General features: G+C 55.6%; 3 protein-coding genes across 3 annotated transcripts; all 3 read right to left on the reverse strand.

Annotated features, from left to right (window-relative positions):
- Positions 1-570: 570 nt before the first annotated feature.
- Positions 571-1,276, reverse strand: AURKAIP1 (aurora kinase A interacting protein 1). The gene is made up of 2 exons (XM_049774555.1): positions 776-1,276; positions 571-692 (listed from the first exon to the last, which is right to left on the reverse strand). The coding sequence occupies exons 1-2, from the start codon at positions 1,274-1,276 to the stop codon at positions 591-593; spliced, it is 603 nt and encodes a 200-aa protein (XP_049630512.1). The 3' UTR covers positions 571-590.
- A 1,238-nt stretch (positions 1,277-2,514) lies between these two features.
- On the reverse strand, positions 2,515-7,772 carry CCNL2 (cyclin L2). The gene is made up of 7 exons (XM_049774521.1): positions 7,425-7,772; positions 5,070-5,169; positions 4,886-4,990; positions 4,583-4,724; positions 3,823-3,934; positions 3,636-3,728; positions 2,515-3,509 (listed from the first exon to the last, which is right to left on the reverse strand). The coding sequence occupies exons 1-7, from the start codon at positions 7,559-7,561 to the stop codon at positions 3,122-3,124; spliced, it is 1,077 nt and encodes a 358-aa protein (XP_049630478.1). The 5' UTR covers positions 7,562-7,772; the 3' UTR covers positions 2,515-3,121.
- A 6,630-nt stretch (positions 7,773-14,402) lies between these two features.
- On the reverse strand, positions 14,403-19,385 carry MRPL20 (mitochondrial ribosomal protein L20). Its single transcript, XM_049774535.1, has 4 exons — positions 19,237-19,385; positions 19,038-19,148; positions 16,752-16,829; positions 14,403-14,810 (listed from the first exon to the last, which is right to left on the reverse strand). Exons 1-4 carry the CDS (start codon positions 19,321-19,323, stop codon positions 14,637-14,639), a joined length of 450 nt encoding a protein of 149 aa, XP_049630492.1. The 5' UTR covers positions 19,324-19,385; the 3' UTR covers positions 14,403-14,636.
- Between the last annotated feature and the right edge of the window lie 2,966 nt (positions 19,386-22,351).

A 22,351-nucleotide genomic window follows, 5' to 3' on the forward strand; every position in this document is an offset into this window, starting at 1 on the left:
GAGCCAAAGCTACTGCTGGTCATTGCCCAGTGCCAAAGAACCTGAGGTCATGCAGGGCCAGTTGTGGCTCTGGTTCCAGACAGCCTAGCATTCAGGAGTGGGGAGTTTGCCTCAAGTCCCCCCTGCTCCAGTGTGTGGGGGTGTGTGTGGCTGTGCTTAGCTCAGTTCTAACACCACGACTGAACACCCACAAGGCAGCCCTGTGGAGGTGGCCGCCTGGGCCACTTGATGCTGGGGTTAAGATGGGCCTATAAACTGGGAGACGAGTGTCCCCCAAACAGATGGCACCAGTGTGGAGTGTGCAAAGCCCGGGAGCCAGCTCGCTGCCGGACAGTTTATTTGGGGTTCCCGACCCCCTTCACCCAAAAGTCCGCAACCACAGGGCTTCTCTGGTGTAGAAAGAGCTGCACTTTCGGGCCAGCAGGGAGGCCTCGCCACGTGGCTTAGAGGGCTCCTGGGGGCCTTCCCTGCACTCCCCCACTCGTGTGTCCATCCCACGAAAGGCATCGGGGCTGGGCGGGAGCCAGGCCAGGCAGGCGGGGGGTGTCGTCCGAAGTGTCGGTGTCGGTGAGAGGAGAGGGGCTCGCGTCTCATTTGCCCTTGATGTAGATCTTGGGTGTCTGCCAGCCGGCGGGGGCCTCCTTCAGGCCCGCCTTGAGCCAGATGCGCCGCAGGTCGCTCTCGAACTTGGCCTGCAGGGGCAGAGGAGGAGGAGGGGCGCTGCACGGGGTGCCGGGGCGCGAGGGCGCAGGGGCCGGCCCGGGCCGCGGCTCACCTGCTTGCGCTTGAGGCGGCTTTCTCGGACCCGGCGCCGCAGGAAGCGCGTCCTCCGCACCAGCTTGCGGTACTTGTGGTGGTTCATCTTGCGCCGGCGGATCTTCAGCACGTTCCGGCAGCGCAGCCGGGGCGCACGCGGGCGGGCCGCCGGGCACCGGAGCGCGTCGTGCGGGGCCGGGGCGGGCCCGAGGCGGGCGCCGAGCAGCAGCTCCGGCGGGCCGAGCCACGGGCTCCGGGGCAGCAGCAGCGGCTCCAGCGGCGCCCAGGGCGCGGGGCCGCCGGGCAGCGGGCCCGGGCAGGGGAGGGCGCGGGCCGGGCGGCCCAGCAGCGCCGACAGGGCGGACGCGAGGCCTCCGCGGGCCGCAGGGCCCGGGACGGCGGGGGAGGCGCCGGGCCCCGCTCCCGTTCCGAGGCCCCGGCGCGCTCCCGCTGCCGGCCGCGGCCCAGGCCCCCGGGGTACCGCCCCGAGCAGGCGGCGCGTCCAGCGCAGCAGCGACATGGCCGGGCGCCGGCGCCGACTCCGACTCCGACTCCGCGCCCGGGCACTTCCGGCCCGGCCCCGAACGCCGAGTCGGAGTCGCAGCCGCCGCCGCGCGAAGGTTCCCCCGGACCGAAGGCGACGGCTTCCGGCCCAGGCCCCGCCCCGCCCCGCGCTCCGCGCTCCCGGGAGGCCGGAGCCAGGGCCTGCCGCCCACAGCGGCCCAGAGCGAGCTCGCGGGAACCGGGGCTGCGCTGCCGGGCCCCTTGCTGGGCAGGGGGCTCGCTCCTACTGCAGGGGCAGAGATCTGCGCGGGGCGCTCCAGCCCTCGGGGTGCCCAGCCTCCTGAACCCCAGCAGTGGGATAGGCTGCGCCTCTTGCTCAGAGCACAGCCACGAGTAGCCTGAACACCACTGGGTGTCCCTGACCGCCTACGACGCCCCTGGCCGGGGTCAGGGGAAGCCCCCCCAAAGCCAAGGGTCAGGTGCCGCAGGGCTTGCCCTATGAAGCTCCCATCTCGGCGCAACTGGGTCGGGCAGACCACCTTGGGTACTGGCAAGCACCTCAGCCTTTCTCCAGACTTGGACCCCAGTTCTCAGCCTGGACCCAAGGAAAGGCCTTCCAGAAACGGGAGGGGAAACACTTTTTTTTTGGTTTTTGGGCCACACCCGGCGATGCTCAGGGGTTACTCTTGGCTGTCTGCTCAGAAATAGCTCTGCAGGCACGGGATACCATATGGGACTATGGGACACCGGGATTTGAACCAACCACCTTTGGTCCTGGATCGGCTGCTTGCCAGGCAAACGCCGCTGCGCTCTCTCTCCAGGCCCAAAACATTTATTTTTTTATTTGTTTTTTGGGCCACACCCATTTGATGCTCAGGGGTTATTCCTGGCTAAGCAAGCGCTCAGAAATTGCCCCTGGTTTGGGGAACCATATGGGACGCCTAGGGATCGAACCATGGTCCTTCCTTGGCTAGCGCTTGCCTCCATTAACCTCCCCAGGGGAAACATTTGTCCTGGGGCCAAGTCTTCGTTAGAACAAGGGGGGGGGGGGGATTGAAGGAACTTAGGCATGGTGAAGTCCTACCTACCGCACCCCCTACCCGCGCCACCAGGCATGCCAAAGCTCAAAAACCAAGCCAGGGGCCCCAGCAAGCCAACACTAGGCGAAAGAAACCTAGAGGTGGGGCACAGCAGACACCCCACCAGAGCTCCCCGGGCTGTGCATGGTAACAAGCAAGAGGACAAACGACATCCTTCAACATTCCAAATGTCCTGAGCAGAGTTTATTAACCACATAAAATGCATATATAGGAAATGTCTCTATTTAGTAGCTGGTGCCTGCACTCAGCGTCGCAGATAAAAATAGACGACTTTGCCACACAGATCTAAACACCCTCACATTGGAAAAATCAGAATTCTCTACACAAGTTGTCAGCTGACAAGATTCAAGTTCTGAGTTTTCTTCAATAGCTTCAACTTGTATGAAACACGTTTATTTACAATGTGAATAGAGACTAAGGGGCCATTAAGGCCACTCTCTCCTTGTGAAACACTGCAAAATATGTACATATAAGTACAGCCTAATATAGGCGAAGAAGGTTCTAGAAGTCATTTTCTTGGTTCGACGTAATTGTGGGTTCGGGAACGGCGAGACAGGCTGTCGCTAGCACCAAGGCCCCCTACTGGGACCACACGGGCCATCCACAGCAGCTGCTGAGGGGTCCTGGCCCAGCCTGATGCCTCTCACGGGCCCAGCCTCGGATCCCCATCTCCCACCACAGGGCCGCCGTGGCTAGGAAGAGACTGTCAGGCGGCAAGTTAGGCCAGTCCGAGCGGTACCCTGCTTCCCCTCAGACCGGCCTCACCTCCGGTGTCGGCTGTGCCCGGGGTGGTCCCGCTCCCGTTCCCGCTCGTAGCGATGGCCCGTCCGCTCGGTGCGTTCATAAGAGCGTGAACGCTCACGGTCCCGCCGCTGCTCCCGGTAGTAGTGGCTTTTCTTCTTGTACTTGCCAGGGTGGGGGTGGTCGGGGCGCTCCCGGGAGTGGCTCCTGGAGCGGGAGGAGCTGCGGCTGCGGGAGGCGGGGGGCTTCTGAGGGGGGCACTTGCAGTCCTTGGCCTTGCGGTAGCTCCGGACCTTGGAGGCCTTGTAAGGGGCGCCCCTGTGCGCTTGCCTGGGCGGGGAGTCGCTGCGGCTTCTAGAGCGGCTGTGGGACTTGGACCCGCCCGATGTGGAGCCGCTCTCGCTTTTCCTGCGGGGAGGGAGCTCCTGCTTAGGCCGCCAGCCCACCCCACTCCCAGCTGGGTCCTACCATGGGAAGAGAGTCCCTGCGGAGGCTGCCACTGCCACCCCACCCAGACCTCCAGCTGGCACCCACCTCCTCTTAGGAGAAGCGGACCGAGACGGGGACCTCGAGTAGCTCTGCTCACGGCTCCCACTCCGACTACGGCTCCCGTGGCTCTTGGGCAAGCTGAGAGCAAAGTGGTGGTCAGAGGGCATCAGAGGCCCAGGGATGCTACAGGCGGCCCAGCCTGCCAGCCTGCCAGCCTGGCCCTCACACTCACCCGTTGGGCGGGCTGTGGCCCTTGGCCTTCTTGGCACCCTCTGCTTTCCTCTTGGTGCTCTTGGCCGAGAGTGGGGAAGCCTTGGTCCCTTTGCCCTCTTTGGGCGATTCCGCTGTTCAGAAAACCAACAACTACCAGTTAAACTGCTGAGATTTGGGACCAGGCGAGAGCACAGTAGGGAGGGCATTTGTCTGGCACTTGGCTGATCCCGGTTCAAGTCCTGCTAACCCCACAACGGCGCCTGAGCCTGCCAGGGGTGATCCTGGAGCAACGCTGGGCGTGTCCCCACTCAAAAAACCCCTTAAAAACCCAACTGAGGGGCCAGAGAGATAGCATGGAGGTAAGGCGTTTGCCTTTCATGCAGGAGGTCATCGGTTCGAATCCCGGCGTCCCATATGGTCCCCCGTGCCTGCCAGGAGCAAGCAATTTCTGAGCCTGGAGCCAGGAATAACCCCTGAGCGCTGCCGGGTGTGACCCAAAAACCACCAAAAAAAAAAAAACAAACAAACAAACAAACAAAACCCAACTGAGATCGATGAGCCAAGTAAGTGCCCCACGCTGGTTGGCTGACCCTGTCTGACCACATGTGTGCCAGGAGCCAAGCAGCCTGTCCCTATCTCCCAGAGCAGCCCTCAGGAAAACACATCTGGCTGAGAGATCACCGTGTCTTGCTTCTCCTTGCTGCTAGAGCCGACCCCCAAGATCCGGCATGGAGGGTGAATGTAGCAGAAAACAAAGCCGCATGCAACCAGACACTCACCCGGCTTGGGGGCAGGAGAGAAGCCCGAAGCGTGGTCTGGAGCCTGCGTGCCTGCAGGCAGCAGCCCCTTGGCTTGGGCCTTTGCCTCTTCGATGGCGTGTTTTCTCTTCTCCACTTCCCCTTCCAGGAGCGCCAGGTCAACCTGAGCGAATCAAACCCGCTGTCAGAGAAGGGGCCGCAGCACAGCAGGGAGGGTGCCAGCCTTGCACATCACCAGGGGTTTTTGACCCAACTACCACCAAAAACCCCAAAGGCATGTTCAGTCTAATACAGAGGCACATTATTACGTAAAGAGGCACCAACCTTTTTCCGAGTATAAAGCTGCAGGATTTTTAGGCAGATTTCCTGAATTTCTTCTTCAGTTGCGCCAAACAAAAGAAACCAATGGGGACGATTGGGCAAAGGGATCTGTGAATACATAGGCATTGGCTCAGAACAGCCTGGGTGCCACCCCAGGGCACAGGGAAGTGGGGAGAGTCGGGCTCACCTCCAGGGTGCGAGCAGCAAGGTAGATGCAGGCGCAGGCGATGCTCTCGGGCTGGAACCTGACGAAGACGTCGGTGCGCAGGCTGTCGTTCATGTAGTTCCTGCAAGGCAACACAGGCGAACTGCAAGGCCCACCCAGCACTTGGAGAACCCATCTGCACCGTCTACTCTAGCGGTCACTAGTTCTCTAAGGTTGCCCGACAACCCGGCCAGTCTCTAGGGTTCAGCGAGGATCTGGCAACTGATTATGAATACCGGGCAAGAAAACAGGGAAATTGTTGGGGAAAAAAAATGGAAAAGCTGGCTGAATGTCAAACAATATGTGTTGCTATGAAGAGAACCGACTTTTAACTTTACTTTTCCCTCTCCTTCTGGCCTGCTCTCATGCAAAGCACAATGCTCGGAAAGATGAGTCTACTACCGTGGTTAAATGGTACCAGACCGGGTCAGAGAAATCTAAAGGTTCAAGCTCCATAGTGCAGAGAAACATGCAAACTCAATGAGCTGGCAGGGCAAAGGGGCCGCGAAGGCTTCTCCAAGGCGCTTCTCCAAGTCTGCAGGTCCGTCTCGGTGGCTCCGCAGCCAGACCCTTCTTCTCAAGGGAGTCCACTCTTGGAAAAGGGGATAGAGACGCCTTGGGGTGCATGGGGACATCACGCAGAGGAAGAAGGCTCAGTACCCAAAGGGAAGTCCTCTTCTCAGGCTTATCAAAGAGCCGTTCCAAACTGTCCCAGTGCAACAAGGAGTCTTCAAATGAACATTCATAAGATCAGACAGAAGCAACAGACACTACAGGCATGACACAATCAGTACAGTTTCAGGGAAGATGAAATACAAAACATTTGCAATTTAAAGGGCTTTTAAAGAGTTTCAAAATGGACACTTTCAACACTTTTCTTTAAATACATTATTTCTCTAAGATTTAAACTAAAATTAGAACTCTACTGGCTTGATCGATGTTACAAAAACAGAAGCTGCATTTCACAAGAACAGTTGGACAAGTCATACCATACACTCCATGTCCCCGCATGCCCAGCGAGGAGCACCTGGGGGTCCAGGGCACTCGCAGGCAGGTAGGCCCGGTGAAGTCGTGACTGCCCAACCCCCCGCCCCACCCACCCAGGCCCCACATCCGTGCCCAAATCCCGGCCAAGGTGCTACCCAGACACATTTAGATTTCCCAAAGTAAAGTACATTCTTTCTGCTCATCTCTGTGACAGGAGCAGATGAGTGACAGCACCAGGGCCACGTGTCCCAGAACATTGCAAACATTCGGTCCCAACACTGTATATGCAAAATCATCGGTACTTTTGTTTCTGATAATGAATTTCAATATTCAAAATAATAATCATTAATCCATTGCGTTTTTAAGTGTTCAAACAAGGAAATGAAGTCCTTAAAAACAGACATATCACGGCTATACTTTAAGTTACAATATGAAAAAGAGTGTCCACGAGTGATTTAAAGATGCATACCTTTTAACACACTGTGTCAATCTTTAGCCGCTGAAAATAGCAGCCTTTGCACTTCCGAAAGTCAAGGCTATGACCCCATCTAGTCTGAAGCCCCGCCAGCCAATTCGTTAGAGCTCTCCAGAGAATTTGGTTGGGAGAGGAAGGTACTGCATCTTTAACGCAGGGTACAGCAGTTTTTAAAGGGACAAAATTCAAATCAAAACAGTTACCAGGTCTACTGGATACAATTACCAAAGCACGACAGGATTAACAAGAAGCACAATCGTCAGAACCACAGCAGCAGTGGGCCAGCACTAGACTATCGTGCGCATACCACCATCTAGAGCCTTCGGTGGAGAGCCTGCGCGGGATGGCGGAGGACGGCTGCTGTCCCTGCACCAAAGCGCTTGGACAGTAGAGGAGAAGTCTTAGTCACTTACCCTCAGGCTACCCTTCGATTGAAAGAGTACAGAAAAGAAAAGTCAAAACAGGTTCTCTGCTCACGGGGCATAGCACCAGACAATTCAGGCAGCAAGACTCGACTCAACTCCCTGGGAAAAGGCCGCCAAGGGCCCAGAGCTAAGCTCGTCCCTAGAGCGGCTCTGGCACAGGCAGCAGCAGCTGCGGCCCCAGAACCCCTCCCGCCAGGCCCAGGGGTGTGGGGCAGAGCCGCCAAGCCAGGGGCAAGCCCCAAGGGAAGCACTCTAGGGCAGGTGCAGGCCACCTTCCTTCTGTTCCGCCAGTGCCTGAGGCAGCTGGGACTGACCCAGCAGCAGCGGGCACGGGATAAGTCTAGCCCACAACCGCGCCAGCCATGGGACCGACTCCCCCTGCCCAGCTGCCTCACAGACACACTCCTGCACTGCCCTGCTGCTCCCCAGAAACAAGGAAGGTCAACTCACCATGAAGTCTGGACCAGGTGTTGGTTACGCTCACACTCTAACACCTGAAGGTACATAACGATTATCTGGAAGATACGGGTCAGGCAGTTATTACCGAGAACCTGCGGCAAGCAGAGCTCAGATCTGCGGGTGTCCATGCAGCAACTATAGCCTCATGCTAGGTTCCAACGTGTCCTGGTCACATACATGCCCAGTGCGTGGGGCAGCCGGGCAGCAACAAGCGCGGAAGAACAGGCGGATTCTTTCTTGTCTTCGACAGCTTTCCACCAGTGCACTGAGCTTGCCTCAGCCACCAACTTAAACATGGTGTGAAACTTGAGCACACAGAAAAGCCTCTTAATTCTGGTTTTTTTGAGGGCCACACCCAGCAATGCTCAGGGGATACTCCCGGATCTGTGCTCAGGAATTACTCTTGATGGAGTTCTAGGGACCAGATGGGTGCCTGCGATCGAACCTGGCTCAGCCACGTGCAAGGCAAGTGCTTGCCCATTGTTCTGTTTCTCCAGTCCCAAAAAGCTTTAAATTCTATATATGGAATTCAATCCACACTTGGTGGTCCCCCTTTTTGTAGTGTTAGGGAGCAAACTCAGGGCCTCACACAGCCAGTGCTCTGCCACTGAGTCCACACCCCAGCCTCACATTAAGAATTTCATCTGAGGGGCCAGGAAGGTGGCGCTACAGGCAAGGTGTCTGCCTTGCAAGCGCTAGCGTAGGACGGACCATGGTTCGATCCCCCGGCGTCCCATATGGTCCCCCCCAAGCCAGGGGCGATTTCTGAGCGCATAGCCAGGAGTAACCCCTGAGTGTCAAACGGGTGTGGCCCAAAAAAACCAAAAAAAAAAAAAAGAATTTCATCTGAGAAAGTCAGAGAAGATATGTTGTTCAGAAACAAACTGACAAAGGGGGATAAAACCAAAGTGCAAAGAGCAATTTCTTTCTTTCTTTTCTTTTCTTTTTCTTTCTTTCTTTCTTTTTTTTTTGTTTTGTTTTTGTTTTTGTTTTTGGGCCACAGCCGGCGGTGCTCAGGGGTTAGTCCTGGCTGTCTGCTCAGAAATCGCTCCTGGCAGGCACGGGGGACCATATGGGACACCGGGATTCGAACCAACCACCTTAGGTCCTGGATTGGCTGCTTGCAAGGCAAACACCACTGTGCTATCTCTCCGGGCCCTTTCTTTCCTTTTTTTTTTTTTTGTTTTTGGTCACACTCGGCAGTGCTCAGGGGTTACTCCTGGATTCACGCTCAGAAATCGCTCCTGGCAGGCTTGGGGGACCATATGGGATGCCAGGATTTGAACCAATGACCTTCTGTATGAAAGGTAAATAGGTAAATGCCTTACCTCCACGCTATCTTTTGGGCCCCCGAGAGCAATCTCTTTTAAAGAGTTTTGGGACTGAAGCAATAGAATAAGGGATTCACCCTGTACACACGTGGTCAACCCGGGTTTGATTCCCAGCATCCCTTGTGCTCCCCCAAGTCAGGAGTGAGTCCCGAGCACAAAACCAGGAGTAATCCCTGAACAATGCCAGTGTGGCCAACTCCAATAAATAAGCAAGCAAACAAGATTCTGCTGTTCTAAGCTCATCACTATTTTCGAAAGACGAAAATAAAAGATGCTGTTGTGAAAACTAGTTTTAAAAAACCCAGTAAAAATTAACCAGCAAGAAAAAAGAATTAGCAGACAATACAAGATTAGAGAAATCAACCAGCCAAAGAAGGAAGACACGCCGAGTCCTGTACAGAGTTCAGTCCTGTGTGCGGGGGGCAGCAGCAGCCCTGCCGCCAAAGGGGGGAGGACTTGGACCCACCTTGTGAGGGTGCTTCACGTGGACACAGAAACCCAGCTCCTTCAAAACACGTCTCTCGGCCTTTATGATCTGGTTCTTTAAATTGACGTAATCTTGGTCTAGCAGCAGAGGCACAGGTTTCCTAGAGGACAAGCACAAGGTCAGCAGAGGGGCCGTGACCTGTCCACACCTTCCTGGGGCAGGGAATGTAAAGCGGACAATGAAAAGTTCCCTTCCTTCAACTCAGAAACCATTTCCCTGAAACCTCAGCCCTCACAGGCTGACTCCTCTCAGCACCCATCTACAGAGGCTGGGTTTTCAGGTCCATGGTAAATCCCGGGAGAAAGGAGGGTCTCAAACGGGAAGGCTCGGAGCTGGGTCGGATTTCCCGGCGTCCCATAGGGTCCCCAAGCCTGCCAGGAGCCATTTCGGAGCACTCATCCAGGAGCAACCCCTGAGGACCACCAGCTGTGGCTTCAACAAGCCCCGCCCGAAAGAAGCCATCCAATGGGAAGGCTCCGTGCTAAGTGGAACTGAGAGGCTTGGCCGTTTGTTCCAGAGACGGGTGCGGGCTGGGGAAGATCGCCAGGGATCCTCTCGCAGCCAATCCCAGGAGCACACTGCAGCGCTCAGGTGGGAGTCCCTGGGGCTCGTCGGCCCTACTCGTCAGCCTAGGGCAGGCTCGGAGTACGGCCAGCCAGCGTGCGGTCCCCGGACGGGCGGGACGAGCGGCGTCACCTACTTCTTCTCTCTCAGATGCCGCAGGCGGTGGAAGACGTTGATCACGTCGCGGATGCGCCGGGGGGCCTCTTCGATCTTGGAGGCCAGGTGCACGCAGGCCATCGACACTTGCTGGGCACGGGAGGGAGGGGACACGACAGGCTCAGGGCTCGGTGCGAGGCCCGGGCCCCGCAGGACCCCCGCCCGGCCCGCGCGCGGCTCACCTCCATGGAGTGCTTCACGAAGGACTTGGTGTAGAAGAAGCGCTGGAACAGCACCTGCCCGGTCGCCATGGCCACCTGCGAGCGCGGAGAGAAGGCGGGCCGGGTGGAGCGGGCGGGCGGGCGGGCAGCGGAGGGGCAAGGGGCTAGGGGCCCGTCCTGGCCCGGCCCGGCCCGGGGCGCGCCTCACCTGCGGCAGGCGGAGCAGGATGCCGGCCGCCTGGATGAGCTCGCAGCCCACCACGCGGAGGCCGGTCTCGGTGTCGGTGTCCAGCCCGCTCGACATGGACGGCGTGAAGCGCAGCTTGTCGTCGGGCAGCAGGCAGTTCTCCAGCGTGATGAGCACCCCCGAGTACAGCCGGTCGCCGATCAGCACGCCCTGCGCCCCGGCGCCCGCGCCGCCGCCCGCCGCCGCCCCCGGCGCCGCCGCCCCCGACGCCGCCAAGGGCCCCGCCGGGCCCGGCGTCCCGGCCCCGGCCCCCGCCGCCCCGGCCGCCCCTGCCGCCGCCGCCGCCGCCGCCGCCATTTTGCGCGCTGCCTCCCCGTCGGCTCCTTCCCGGCAGGGCGGCTCCTCGAGACGCCCGACGTCCGGCGCGGCCCGCCCCGCCGCGCCCCATTGGCCGGGCCGCCGTGCGTCGTGACGTCGCTCGCACGCGATTGGCCGCGCCGCACGTCCGTCCACGACGCGGCGGAAGCCGCCGACGCAGGGAGTCGGAGCGGGCGGGGGCGGGCTCGTTACCCAGGGAGCCTCGCGGCCCGGAAGGGGTCCGTGCCGGCCCGCCCTTTGACCCGGAAGGAGTCACCTACGCGCCGCGTCTCGTTTCTTCTCGCGCTCGTTAAAGCGAGACCAGCCGGCCTCGGACCCCCCCCCTTCCCCGCCTGCAGTGCAGCGTGTCTCCGGGGAATCGGGGCTGCGCGGGAGGACGAAGGAGCCGGCCGGGCTAGGACCTTAGGCCAGGCCTGGGTCGGAGCGCGGGGATGCGGCGGGAACGCCGGGCCCTGAATTGGACGCGGACGCCCGCTCCGGCGTCTGACTTGGTCCTGGCACTCAGCCGGGCCCCCCAGCTTCATTCCCCGCCGCTGCGTAGCCGCCCGATGCCAGGCCTTCGACCGCGAATCTTGGGGCTTCGGGCCACACCCGCGGCGGCCCGGGCTGACTCCCGGCAGGCAGGCCCCGTTTGTGATGGCCGGGATCGGACCCGTTTCTGCGACCCGCCTGGGCGTCCGGCCTGTCCTTCTCGGCCCCAGGCTGGCCCCCCGAGCGCGCGGCGCAATAAGTCCCTTTCCGATGCCGTAGCGGCGGCTTCTCGCTGAGACTTTATTGGCATTTGCACTTCCGGTCCTGACCTGCCCTGACCTCACTCCGGCCGAGGACGGGCACGGTGTGGGCATCAGCTCAGGGCTGTGGATTCCCACGTGGGGGGCGGGAAGCTGTGCGCTGCTGCAGGCACAAGCACCCGGGTGTGGGCTGCCCTGGGGGAACCTGCAACTCCAGAGCATTGAGCTTCCGCGGGACCCACTTTTCTCCGGAGATCCCAGCCTCCAGAGCAATGACCTGTAGGCAGAGTTGGGAGTTTGCTGGACCAGAGCAGAGCTTGGCCGGTCACAGCACTGCCACCTGTGACTGGACTAAGCCGCAGCACCAGACCACACATCGCAGGCACAGCGATAGACAGTAAAAGTAAAAGCCAGATGCAGGAGACAGCCAGGGCTCGATAGATCACCTGGGGTTGTGGCTCAGGGACTGTGACCTCCCAGGAGATGTTGTCTCAGCACTCAGTTTGGGAATATTAGGAATGGGAAGAACTAGAAAAACATTGTTAACAGCCCCTCCACAGGAGTGGTCCTTGAGTGCAGGACAGAGGATTAAGCCTTGAGCACTGCTGGATGTCCCCCCAAAATACAGAAACCAGTGGGGAACCCTTTGCTTTACAATAGTGCTTATATGGGCCAAAAGAGGAACTGGGTCAGCTGAATGGTCGGTCGGTCATCGCGTGGTGAGGAATGCAGGTGAGGACCTGGGGAGAAGCTCAGCGTGAACAATGGGGCTTATAGTGCCCGGAAGGAGGCAGTGTTGAAAGGCATAACCAGAGCCCGGGGAAGGCAGGATCGCCCAAGCCCAATTAGGAATATTGATGGGTGGGTCACCTTAGTGCTGCCCCTCCCTGTAGCTGATCACTTTAAGCGCGCACACCCAGTTTGAATTCCCTCTCACAGCTTACCGGTTGGTTGACAGAATCCACTCTTCCCTAATACAAATACCCCCTTCCACCTATAATAAACTGAGTTACCCTCCAGGAAGTAGTTGGTGGAGGCTTCTTTTTTTTTTTTTTTTTAAAGCCCGTCAAATTGAGCATGGGGTTTGTTTGTTTTTTACCAACTTTTGTGATACTAACGTTAAGTTCTCATGAACCACTGCCATCGAACCAGCCTGGTGAAGCTTCAGTGCTCTACTCACCCTGAATCTGATCTCTACGTCATAGGCTCTGACTTCAGCATCATTTACAAAGCTGGGCTTTGTGCTCCTCATTCCCAACAGTCCCACCAACAAGAGTACTTTGGGATTGGCTATGATGTTGGGGTGTACAGGACTGAGTTCCATTTCCCATTGTCTGGACTCCTTCCCAGTGGACTTGAGGTAATCCTATAAGCACAGACTTGGAACTGGCCATACTTGGAGACTTGTTAGGAAATGCCCTGTGAGCCAGCAGCATTGTGTTCAGTGAATTCATAGGGTTGGGTGAAGGGTTCAGACCCCAGAACTCAAGCCAGAACTAGCCTGAGTCCTCTCAACTCCGTGGTGGCAGCTAAGTTTTCTGCTGCTGCTTTGTCCACCGCAAGTGCTATATGCTAACTTCTGGTGTTTACCTATGACAACTCTAAGGCTCTGGACAGTCTAATTTGTTTCCTCCTAAGCCTGGCATTATGCTCCGAGAAAATATTGGAAACCAAACAGCTGTCCAAATCTTAGTAGGCTGTAGCAGCTCTTGATTTTCAGAAACAGTGCAGGTTCCATACTAAATCCAAAACCACAATGTTACCCCATCTTCTACATAACTTTGCCTTAGGTTAAGGGTTTTTTTTCTGGGAGGGATCTTTGGGAGGTTTGAAGATTACCTGAGGGACAGAGAGTTTGGAGGATTGATGGAGTCAGCAAGAGAGAGCTGGCAGGATAGGCCCCATGTGGTGGCTAGGGCCCTGAATAAAGCTGATGTCTCCTGAAGCTTGAATGCCTGTGAGTTTTCTACCCACCACTATCCTGAACCTGCAGACTGCCAGGTGTAGGGGGTTGCAGATGCATGATGGAGCTGGAGGAGAAAGGCCCACCCCCACAATCCCATCACATTCCAAGGGCTTTTACTCAACAACACTGAGGCAGGAGTTAAGTACAGAGGCTAAGGCAAGGGTCAGCAGTAGTTCAGTGGACAAGAGCACAAGGCTCTGCATACCAGAGACCTGGGCCAATCTCTGGGACTGTATGGTTCCCCCCAATCCATATGGGGACCAATCCTGGAGTGCTAGTACAGTGGGGAGGGCATCTGCCTTGCATGGTCTACCTTGGTTCAGTCTCTAGTATCCCATATGGTCCCCCAAATCTGCCAGGAGTGATTTCTGAGCTCAGAGCCAGGAGTAACCCTTGAGCACCACTCAAGGTGGTGGCCAAAAAAAATCAGAAAAAACGAAATTAAGAGGTTTCAGGGGCTGGAGATCCAGTTCAGGTTAGACCCTTAGCACCCCAGAGTACTAATTACCACACGAAGTAATCTGCAACTCTGCTGGGTGTGACCTGAATCCTGTCCCCATCCCTTCCAAGAATCTGTCACCACGTATACAGATAGTTGGGTGATTGAAGACGTGAAGGGCTAGACTCCTAGTGGACATTGATGGAAGGGGAGGCACTAATTACAGGGGCATGACAAGCTGCAGCACAACTGCTTCCCAAGCCTTTGGTGTGCCCCAAAGGTGGTGAGCTGCAGACACAAGGCACAGGCTCTGTAGGAATACATATTTGACAGGTGGGAACCAGCAACCACAACTTCTGGGGAAGTGGGCGGAATGGGGTTTTCGCAGGCAGTGGAGTCTAGTCCCCACAGCACCGCCCTGCCTGTGTCTCCAGTGAGCCCCCGAGGACCCCTGCTGCAGATAATTAGTGGAGGGTGGCAGGGTGTGGGCCAGGTGCAGACTCCTCTGCCACATGCAAAGGCACGGCCCTACATGCGTCAGCCAACAGTGCAGAGAACAGAGCTTACAGTCCCCGGTACCATACTCGCTTTATTTGCAGTCCGCGCTGTATCTGGATCCGGGACTCAGCAGACAGGAGACTGGGCCTTCCACCTGCTAATATGAAGTGCGCAGAGATGGAATCCCACTTACACGACATAGGGCAACCGGCATCTGTTTTCCTGTCCCTGGGTCCAGTGTGGGGTTTGTGGGCAACCTCCTCTGTGCCACATAGAGGAGGGCAGGCAGCAGGAAGTATCTCTGTTCAGCGGTACTGTACCACTCTGGAGAACACGCCTTCCGGTTCCTTCCCATCCCCAAGGGCAGCAGCAAAACCTTCCTCTCGCCGCCTTTTGGCCAAAGCAGCCAGAGATTTAAAAGTCTTTGGTTCATAAATGGCAAGATCAGCAAGGACTTTCCTGTTGAGCTCCACCTGGCACTGGAAAAGAACCAGAGTCAGTCGTGAACCTCAGAAGCGGCTCTAGGGTGACATCAGGGATGGGTGCAGTCTGCAGAGGTAATGAGGCCCCTACCCCAAGGCCTGGAGAAGAGGAAATCACAGCACTTTGAGTTTTTTGTTTTGTTTTGTTTCGTTTTGGGCCACACCCGGTGGTGCTCAGAGGTTACTCCTGGCTGTCTGCTCAGAAATAGCTCCTGGCAGGCACTGGGGACCATATGGGACATCCGGATTCCAACCAACCACCTTTGGTCCTGGATCGGCTGCTTGCAAGGCAAACGCAGCTGTGCTATCTCTCCGGGCCCATAAGACCGAGTTTTATGAAGAACTGGCAGTCCCAAATCCTAGGAAAGCCAGGCAGAGTCATAGATCAACTCAACAGGCAGTTTCTCTCCAGAGAACCGATGAACAAACAGCCTATAAGTCTGCAGAGCAGGACTCGGAGAGATAGCACAGTGGCGTTTGCCTTGCAAGCAGCTGATCCAGGACTAAAGGTGGTTGGTTCGAATCCCGGTGTCCCATATGGTCCCCCGTGCCTGCCAGGACCTATTTCTGAGCAGATAGCCAGGAGGAACCCCTGAGCACCGTGTGTGGCCCAAAAAACAAAACAAAAAAAAAGTCTGCAGAGCAGACAAGCAGCCACCAGGGGAGAAGGTGGCATGGTCTGGCCCTGCTGTCAATTTGCAGAAATTCACTCCACTATGTGCCGCACTCAGATACAGCACCCAGACATCAGCAATCCACTGAGGAACACAGGGATGATGGGTGTCAGGAAAGAGGACTCTCTCTACCAGCTCTCTGCCCATACCACAGGCTCTCAGGACCTATGGTAGTGGGGACAGAAACAGGCTTGGTCAAAAACAAGCCAAGTGCTTTAACCCCTGGACTATTTCTCCAGCCCTACAGAGAGTGTTTCCATCTTCTTCCCCAGATAAGGAATTCCTAGCACTAAATGACATTTCCCATTTCATTACCAGCATGGTAAGAACAAAGCGAGTGTGATAAAACCCCAAAGAAGCCAGAAACCCAGTCTAGAAAAACGGACTTCATTAAGTTGCCAATGCCCAGGACTGACAGTGGAGGGCGATGGCTTGCAAGCAGCTGACCAGGTTTAAGCCTCAGTGTCCTATATAATCCTGCCTTCCCAAGACCCCCCATATCCCCCTCCAAGCTGCCAAGTATGACTCCAGAGTACAGAGCCAGTAGTAATCCAAATACTTCAAGTGGGGCCCAAATACCCCCATGGCCCCTCTCAAAAATACCTGAGGTTTGATTTCGTGCACTGCATGATTTCTGATCATTGATGCTATGACCCAAACCCCCAATCACCACCAAAAACACAAAAACAAACAAAAAAAAAACACACAGTAATACCACCACCAGAAAAAAAAAAAAAACACTGACCTAAGTTTAGTCCCTGGCACCACATATGTCCCCCCCCCCCCCCCAAGCAGGTCTGAAGACTCCTGAACAGAGCCAGGAGTAAGCCCTGAGAACAGCCAAATATGGCTGGGTTAGCCAGGCCAGGTTCTGTAAGCCAGTATTTCCCCATGTAGGTGACGACACACTAGGTTTTAATGATGGTAGAGGCCTTGGGCACAGTTAGCAAGGGGGTGGGGTACTTCTTTGGCTCACTTAATACATTTCTTTTGTTTTGTTTTGTTTTTGGGTCACACTGGGCAGTGCTCAGGGGTTACTCCTGTTTCTGCACTCAAAAATCGCCCCTGGCAGGTACAGGGGACCATATGGGATGCCGGGATTCGAACCACTGTCCTGCATGCAAGGCAAACGCATTACCTCCATGCTATCTCTCCGGCCCCTCACTTAATAGATTTCTAGGGGATGCTGAGTGACCCCTACACAGTGGAAGAAGTACAGGAGCTTCTGACCTCCAGGGCAGCAGGCCCGAAAGCTCATCCATACCTTAATTAAATTGATAATGAAGGCTGGGTACTTTAGGCCATGCTCCTGGGAAGCAGCGGTGATTCGATTGATCCAGAGCTGAAGAAAACAATAGTAAGCTTAGTATTATTCTTAGAGCTGAACAGATAGTACAGTGGGTAAGGCACTTGCTTTGCATGTGGCTGATCTGGGTTTGATCCCCAGCATCCCAAATGGTGCCATTCCACAAGGTGTCCAAGGCCTCTAGGAATATCATAGTAGGTGGGACACTTGCCTTGTACACAGTTCAATCCTTGGCACCCAATATAGTACCTCAACACCACCAGAAATAATCTGAGTGTAGAGCCACGGCTGGTCCAAAAACAAAAAGAGTGATAACCGAGTTCAGCGCCAAGCCTAAATCCTAAGCCAAAACCAAAACAAGACAGCATGGGGTGCAGCCGACCTCAGCTAGATCATCAGCAACACTCAGTCCCGCAAGCACTGGTAGTTCCTAAACATCACTGTTTATGGCCCAATTCCCCACCACACAAAATGCCTAGTAGAAGGGAAGGAGGGAGGAAGGTGAGGCCTGACTGCAACTGCCTGGACCCAAGACAGTCTAAGCACTACAGGACAAGTTCCAGAAAGAAGGTGTGAAAGATTCTGAATAGGACTGATCAGTCAAAAAAGAAAGTCTACATAGAGTAAATATTTGGAGAGGCCACACCTGGCTCTAATAGGCTTGAGTGTAGCTATAATCTGGGGGCCACTTTTATCATGTACAGGGATGAACCTGAGCCAGCACGACAAGCACCCTACCCAATGTGCTTGGTCTCTAGCCCCACACTTCATTTTTCTAGGTTCGTTTCTGGATCACCAGGCTCTGTGCATAGTATTAAGGACCATGTGGTGCCAGGATCAACCCTGGATCTCCTGCATTTACATGCCAGTTCCTTGAACTATCTGCCCTTACCCCAAGTAAGATTTTTTTTTTCTTTTTTTTCCAAGTAAGATTTTAAAAAAATTCTTATGGAGGCTGGAGAAATAGTACAGCAGGCAAGATGCTCATCTTATGTAGTCAGCGAAGGTCTGATCCTGGTACCACCAGAGCCCTGAGCGCTCCTGGTGTGACTCAATCCCATCCAACCTTAAGGAAGTCCATTGAGTGGGCAAGGAGCGACAGTACAACAGATAAGGCACTGGCCTCGCCATCGGATGCCTTGGGTTTGACCAAACCCAGAAATAAGCCCCGTGTACCCGCAGATATCATAGTTCCCCTCCCCCCACAACATAAATACTCCACTCCTTTTTTGTTTTGTTTTTTTTTTTTTTGGTTTTGGGCCATATCTACATGTGTTCAGGACTTACTCCTGGCTCTGCACTCAGGGATTACCTGTTGCTAGGATCAGGCCATCAGGATCTAATGAGTATCCGCCTATACCAAGGGTCTCAAACATTTTGTGGCACTGCCCTAGAGGAATCTTTTTTTGTTTTGTTTTGTTTTGGTTGTTTGGGTCACACCTCCCAATGTTCAAGGCTTACTACTGACTTTGCACTCAAGGATCACCCCGACTTTGCCTCCTGCGGCCCCCAGGTAAATTGAGTTTGAGACCCCTGGATACAAAGCAAGAGCTTTAACTCGATCCCCAAACACTGCGTCCCTTATTTTTGGCTTTGGGGCCACACCCATCTATGCTCAAATCACTCTGGGCAAGCTGGGAGGGTGGGGACAATATGGTTCTGAGAACTGAACTCCATGTGCTAAGTAACTTTCCTTCTGCAGTTAGACTATGGCCCCAAACACACACGTTTCTTTTTTTGAGGGGGAGTTTGGGTCACACCCAGCAGCGCTCAGGGGTTCCTTCTGCATGCGAGGCAAATGCTCCTGGCAGGCACGAAGTGTGTGTGTGTGTGTATGCTCCTGGCAGGCGCGCGTGTGCGTGCACGTGTGTGTGTGTCCACCGTCCTTCGGCATGCGAGGCGAATGCCCTACCTCCATGCTCTCTCTCCAGCCCCTAACACAAGCAAGCATTTCAATCATCTTCACGCCGGCTTGAATAAATGCCCACTCTCAAGACGTGCTGGGAGATCCCTGGACACCGTGAGTGGGGAGGGGGGAGAAGGAGGACGGACGCTGATCCCTGAGGAGGCTGCGGACGAAGAGGAGGGAGGGACCCCACAGAAGAACCTCCGCTCCCTCAGCCCCGAACTCAGCAGCAGCAGCAGCTCGCAGGGCCTGTGTGGAAAGCCATCCGCAGCGTGGGGATCCGGGGACGACGCGGCGGGGTCAAGGAGCAGCCCGCCCGCCCCGCACGGCCCGCTCACCGTGCGCATGTGCGCCTTCCTGCGCGCGCGGGCCTTGGTGCACTTGACGAAGGCGCGGGTGACGGCGCGCACGGCCAGGCGGTAGCAGCGGTTCTTGCGGCCCCGGAAGTGCTGCGGGGAGACAAGGGCGGCGGTTGGCGGGCGGCGCGCGGGGGGCGCGGGCGCGGGGGGGCCGGGCCGGGGCGCGCGGCCGACTCACCCGCGCGTGCCGCAGCACCTCCTGGATGCGCCAGTAGCGGTCGGTGACGCGGTTCCGCAGCCACAGCTGCCCCGTGAGGAAGACCATGGCGCGTCCTCTCCGAGCCCCCGCACGCGCACGCAGCCCGGCCGAGCGCCGCGAGGAGGCGACGGCGGGGAGCACTTCCGGGTCGGCGACCCCGCGCGGAAAACTTCCGGGTTACCGCGCAAGCGCTCTCCCGCCGCGTCCGCGTCCGCGTCCGCGTCCGCCGCAGTACGCATGCTCGTAGCCGGCTGCCTCCTGGAACCCTGCGCGCAAGGCACGTAGAGCGCAGCCGCCGCCGCCACCACCGCCCCGCTCTGCAGTGCGCGGGCGCGGGCGCGTGCGCGGGACGAGGCCCCGCCCAAGTGCGAGCTCGGTGTTGATGTTATTCGAGTCTTGGACTGTTAGGGCCAATCAAAACCCGAACGAGAGAGAATCAGAAATAGGATTTAATTAAGGGAGAGGCGAAGCAGGGAGCCCAGGGCCTTACGCCAGTCCCCCGAGGCCGAGAGAGAGAGAAGGTCAAAGGTGGGACTTGGCCAAGGAGTCACCCAAGGGAAAGAACACACACACACACACACACAAGGAAAAGACCAGACAAATACACACCCCACACACAAGCCATACACACACACACAACACACACACACACACACACACAGTTATCCAAGCAGACAAACACACACCCCGTTCCCCCTAGGCCGGGAAACAGAAAGGGTCAAAGGAGGGACTTGGGCAAGGAGTCACCCAAGGGAAGGAACACACACACACACACACACACGTGTCACCCAAGGACACACACACATCACCCAAGGAAAGGACCAGACAAACACACCCCACACACACATCACCCAAGCAGACAAACACACACCCAACACACAAGAGAGAAAGGTTCAAAGTGGGACTTGGGCAAGGAGTTACCCTAGAAAGGGAACACACACACACATACACACACACACACACACACACACACATGTCCAATGGCAGTTACAAGGGGCAGGCATCTGATCTGGTACATCACATCTTCACCCTTAGAGGGACTGGAGCCCACTTATGGTTGACCAGGGTCCATAGGAGTCTCTGTCTCCTTATCCTTACAAGCAGGAAGGGCGTGTGTCTTGCACATCACTGACCCAGTTCAATCCCTGGCATTTCTTATGGTTCCCTGAGTGCCACTGGGTGGGACCCCCCGGTAAGACCCCCCCAAAAAAAAGTCTTGCATAGTTGTCCTGTGCTGTTTTAAGGCGGTGTTCAGGTGGGATGGGGCTGTGTCAGCAACTTGCTCGACAAGCGTTATACCTACTGTATTTTTGCTCTGACCACAGGGTGTGCTTTTTTGTTTGTTTGTTTTTGGGCCACATGGCCAAGGGTTACTTCTGGCTCTGTGCTCAGAAATAACTCCTGGCAGGCTCTGGGGACTATGTGGGATGCCGGGGATCGAACCCAGGTCAACCACATGCAAGGCAAACACCCTATTCGCCATGCTATCACTTTGCTCCCCACCCCAGGTTGCTGTTATTTTTAAAATTGAAAAAAAAAATGGGGCATGATTGCTAGCACAGTCAGTAGGGCACTTGTGGTCAACCAGGAATACATTCAGGGCATCCCATAGCATCACCCAAGCATTGCTAAGAGTGATTCCTGACTGCAGAGTCAGGAGTAATCCCTGAGAATCGCTGAATGTGGCTCAAAATAAGAATGAATAATAAAGGGACTGGAGATATAACACAGAGGGTAAGGCACTTGCCTTGCACCTGAGTTCATTCCCCAGCATCCTACCATCCCCTAAGCCTGCCAGGAATAACCCCTGAGAACTGCCATATGTGGCCCCCCAAAAAATAAATAAAACAAAGCAACCTAAAAAAATAAAGCAAAAATAAAAAAAATAAAATAAAACAACCTATGGGACTGCAGAGACAGCATATGGATTAATGCAGTTATGTTGCACACAGATGACCTAAATTAGATCCCCAGCACTTCATAAAGTCCTCCAAGTACTACTTAGAGTGATCCCTCAGCAGAGTCAGAAGGAAGCAATGAGCACAGTTGGGTGTGTTTGTACTTAAAACAAAAGGATAACACCAAATCCAAAGCCAGTGACAACAGAATCGACACCCAATCTACAACATGCTAGACATAGGGGACCACTTATAGTAGCAACCCGGGTTGGGAGGGGGTAAAGAGGGGTATATGAGGGCCTGGAGAGATAGCACAGCGGCGTTTGCCTTGCAAGCAGCCAATTCAGGACCAAAGGTGGTTGGTTCCAATCCCAGCATCCCATATGGTCCCCCGTGCCTGCCAGGTGCTATTTCTGAGCAGACAGCCAGGAGTAACCCCTGAGCACCGCTGAGTGTGGCCCAAAAAACAAACAAAAAAAATTTACTGTGAAAGATTTGTAATCCACTTTGATAAAAATAAAAATTAAAACAAAAACAAATAAAAACACCTTTAAAACAATTTTAAACACCCTAAAACCTGAACCTTAAAGATCAGGTGGCCGGATCCAGAGGGATAGCATGGAGACAGGTCCTTTGCCTTGCATGCAGAAGGAAGGTGGTTCCAATCCCGGCATCCCATATGGTCCCTCAAGCCTGCCAGCAGCGATTTCTGAGCGTAGAGCCAGGAGTAACCCCTAAGCGCTGCTAGGTGTAATCCAAAACCAAAAAAAAAAAAAAAATCTGGTGGCCAGGGGCAGAGAAAAATTACAGCGAATAAGTCGCTTTCCTTGCAACAGACCTAGCTCTATTCAACATCCATTTTCTCTCCCGCATCTCTAGATTTGATTCTTTTTTTTTTTTTTTTTTTTTTTTTTTTTTTTTTTTTTTTTTTTTTTTTTTGGTTTTTGGGCCACACCCGGTGACGCTCAGGGGTTACTCCTGGCTATGTGCTCAGAAGTCGCTCCTGGCTTGGGGGACCATATGGGATGCCGGGGGATCGAACTGCGGTCCATCCAAGGCTAGCGCAGGTAAGGCAGGCACCTTACCTCTAGCGCCACCGCCCGGCCCCTAGATTTGATTCTTAAGCACAGAGTCAGGAGCATCCGCTGGGTGCGGGGAAAAAATAGTTTCCCGTTTGTGGTCACCCTTTGTTTTGT

The sequence above is a fragment of the Suncus etruscus genome, chromosome 6 (assembly GCF_024139225.1).
Source record: "Suncus etruscus isolate mSunEtr1 chromosome 6, mSunEtr1.pri.cur, whole genome shotgun sequence".
NCBI lineage: Eukaryota > Metazoa > Chordata > Mammalia > Eulipotyphla > Soricidae > Suncus > Suncus etruscus.

Coding starts and splice junctions, on each gene's coding strand:
- AURKAIP1 (XM_049774555.1), bottom strand. CDS start 1,276: ATGTCGCTGCTGCGCTGGACGCGCCGCCTGCTCGGGGCGGTACCCCGG. Junction 693..775: donor GCCGCCTCAAGCGCAAGCAG/GTGAGCCGCGGC, acceptor CTGCCCCTGCAG/GCCAAGTTCGAGAGCGACCT.
- CCNL2 (XM_049774521.1), bottom strand. CDS start 7,561: ATGGACACCCGCAGATCTGAGCTCTGCTTGCCGCAGGTTCTCGGTAAT. Junction 4,991..5,069: donor TTGCTGCTCGCACCCTGGAG/GTGAGCCCGACT, acceptor ATGTATTCACAG/ATCCCTTTGCCCAATCGTCC. Junction 4,725..4,885: donor AGCTTTATACTCGGAAAAAG/GTTGGTGCCTCT, acceptor TGATTCGCTCAG/GTTGACCTGGCGCTCCTGGA.
- MRPL20 (XM_049774535.1), bottom strand. CDS start 19,323: ATGGTCTTCCTCACGGGGCAGCTGTGGCTGCGGAACCGCGTCACCGAC. Junction 16,830..19,037: donor GGAAGGCGCACATGCGCACG/GTGAGCGGGCCG, acceptor TGTTTTCTTCAG/CTCTGGATCAATCGAATCAC. Junction 14,811..16,751: donor TCATTATCAATTTAATTAAG/GTATGGATGAGC, acceptor GTTCTTTTCCAG/TGCCAGGTGGAGCTCAACAG.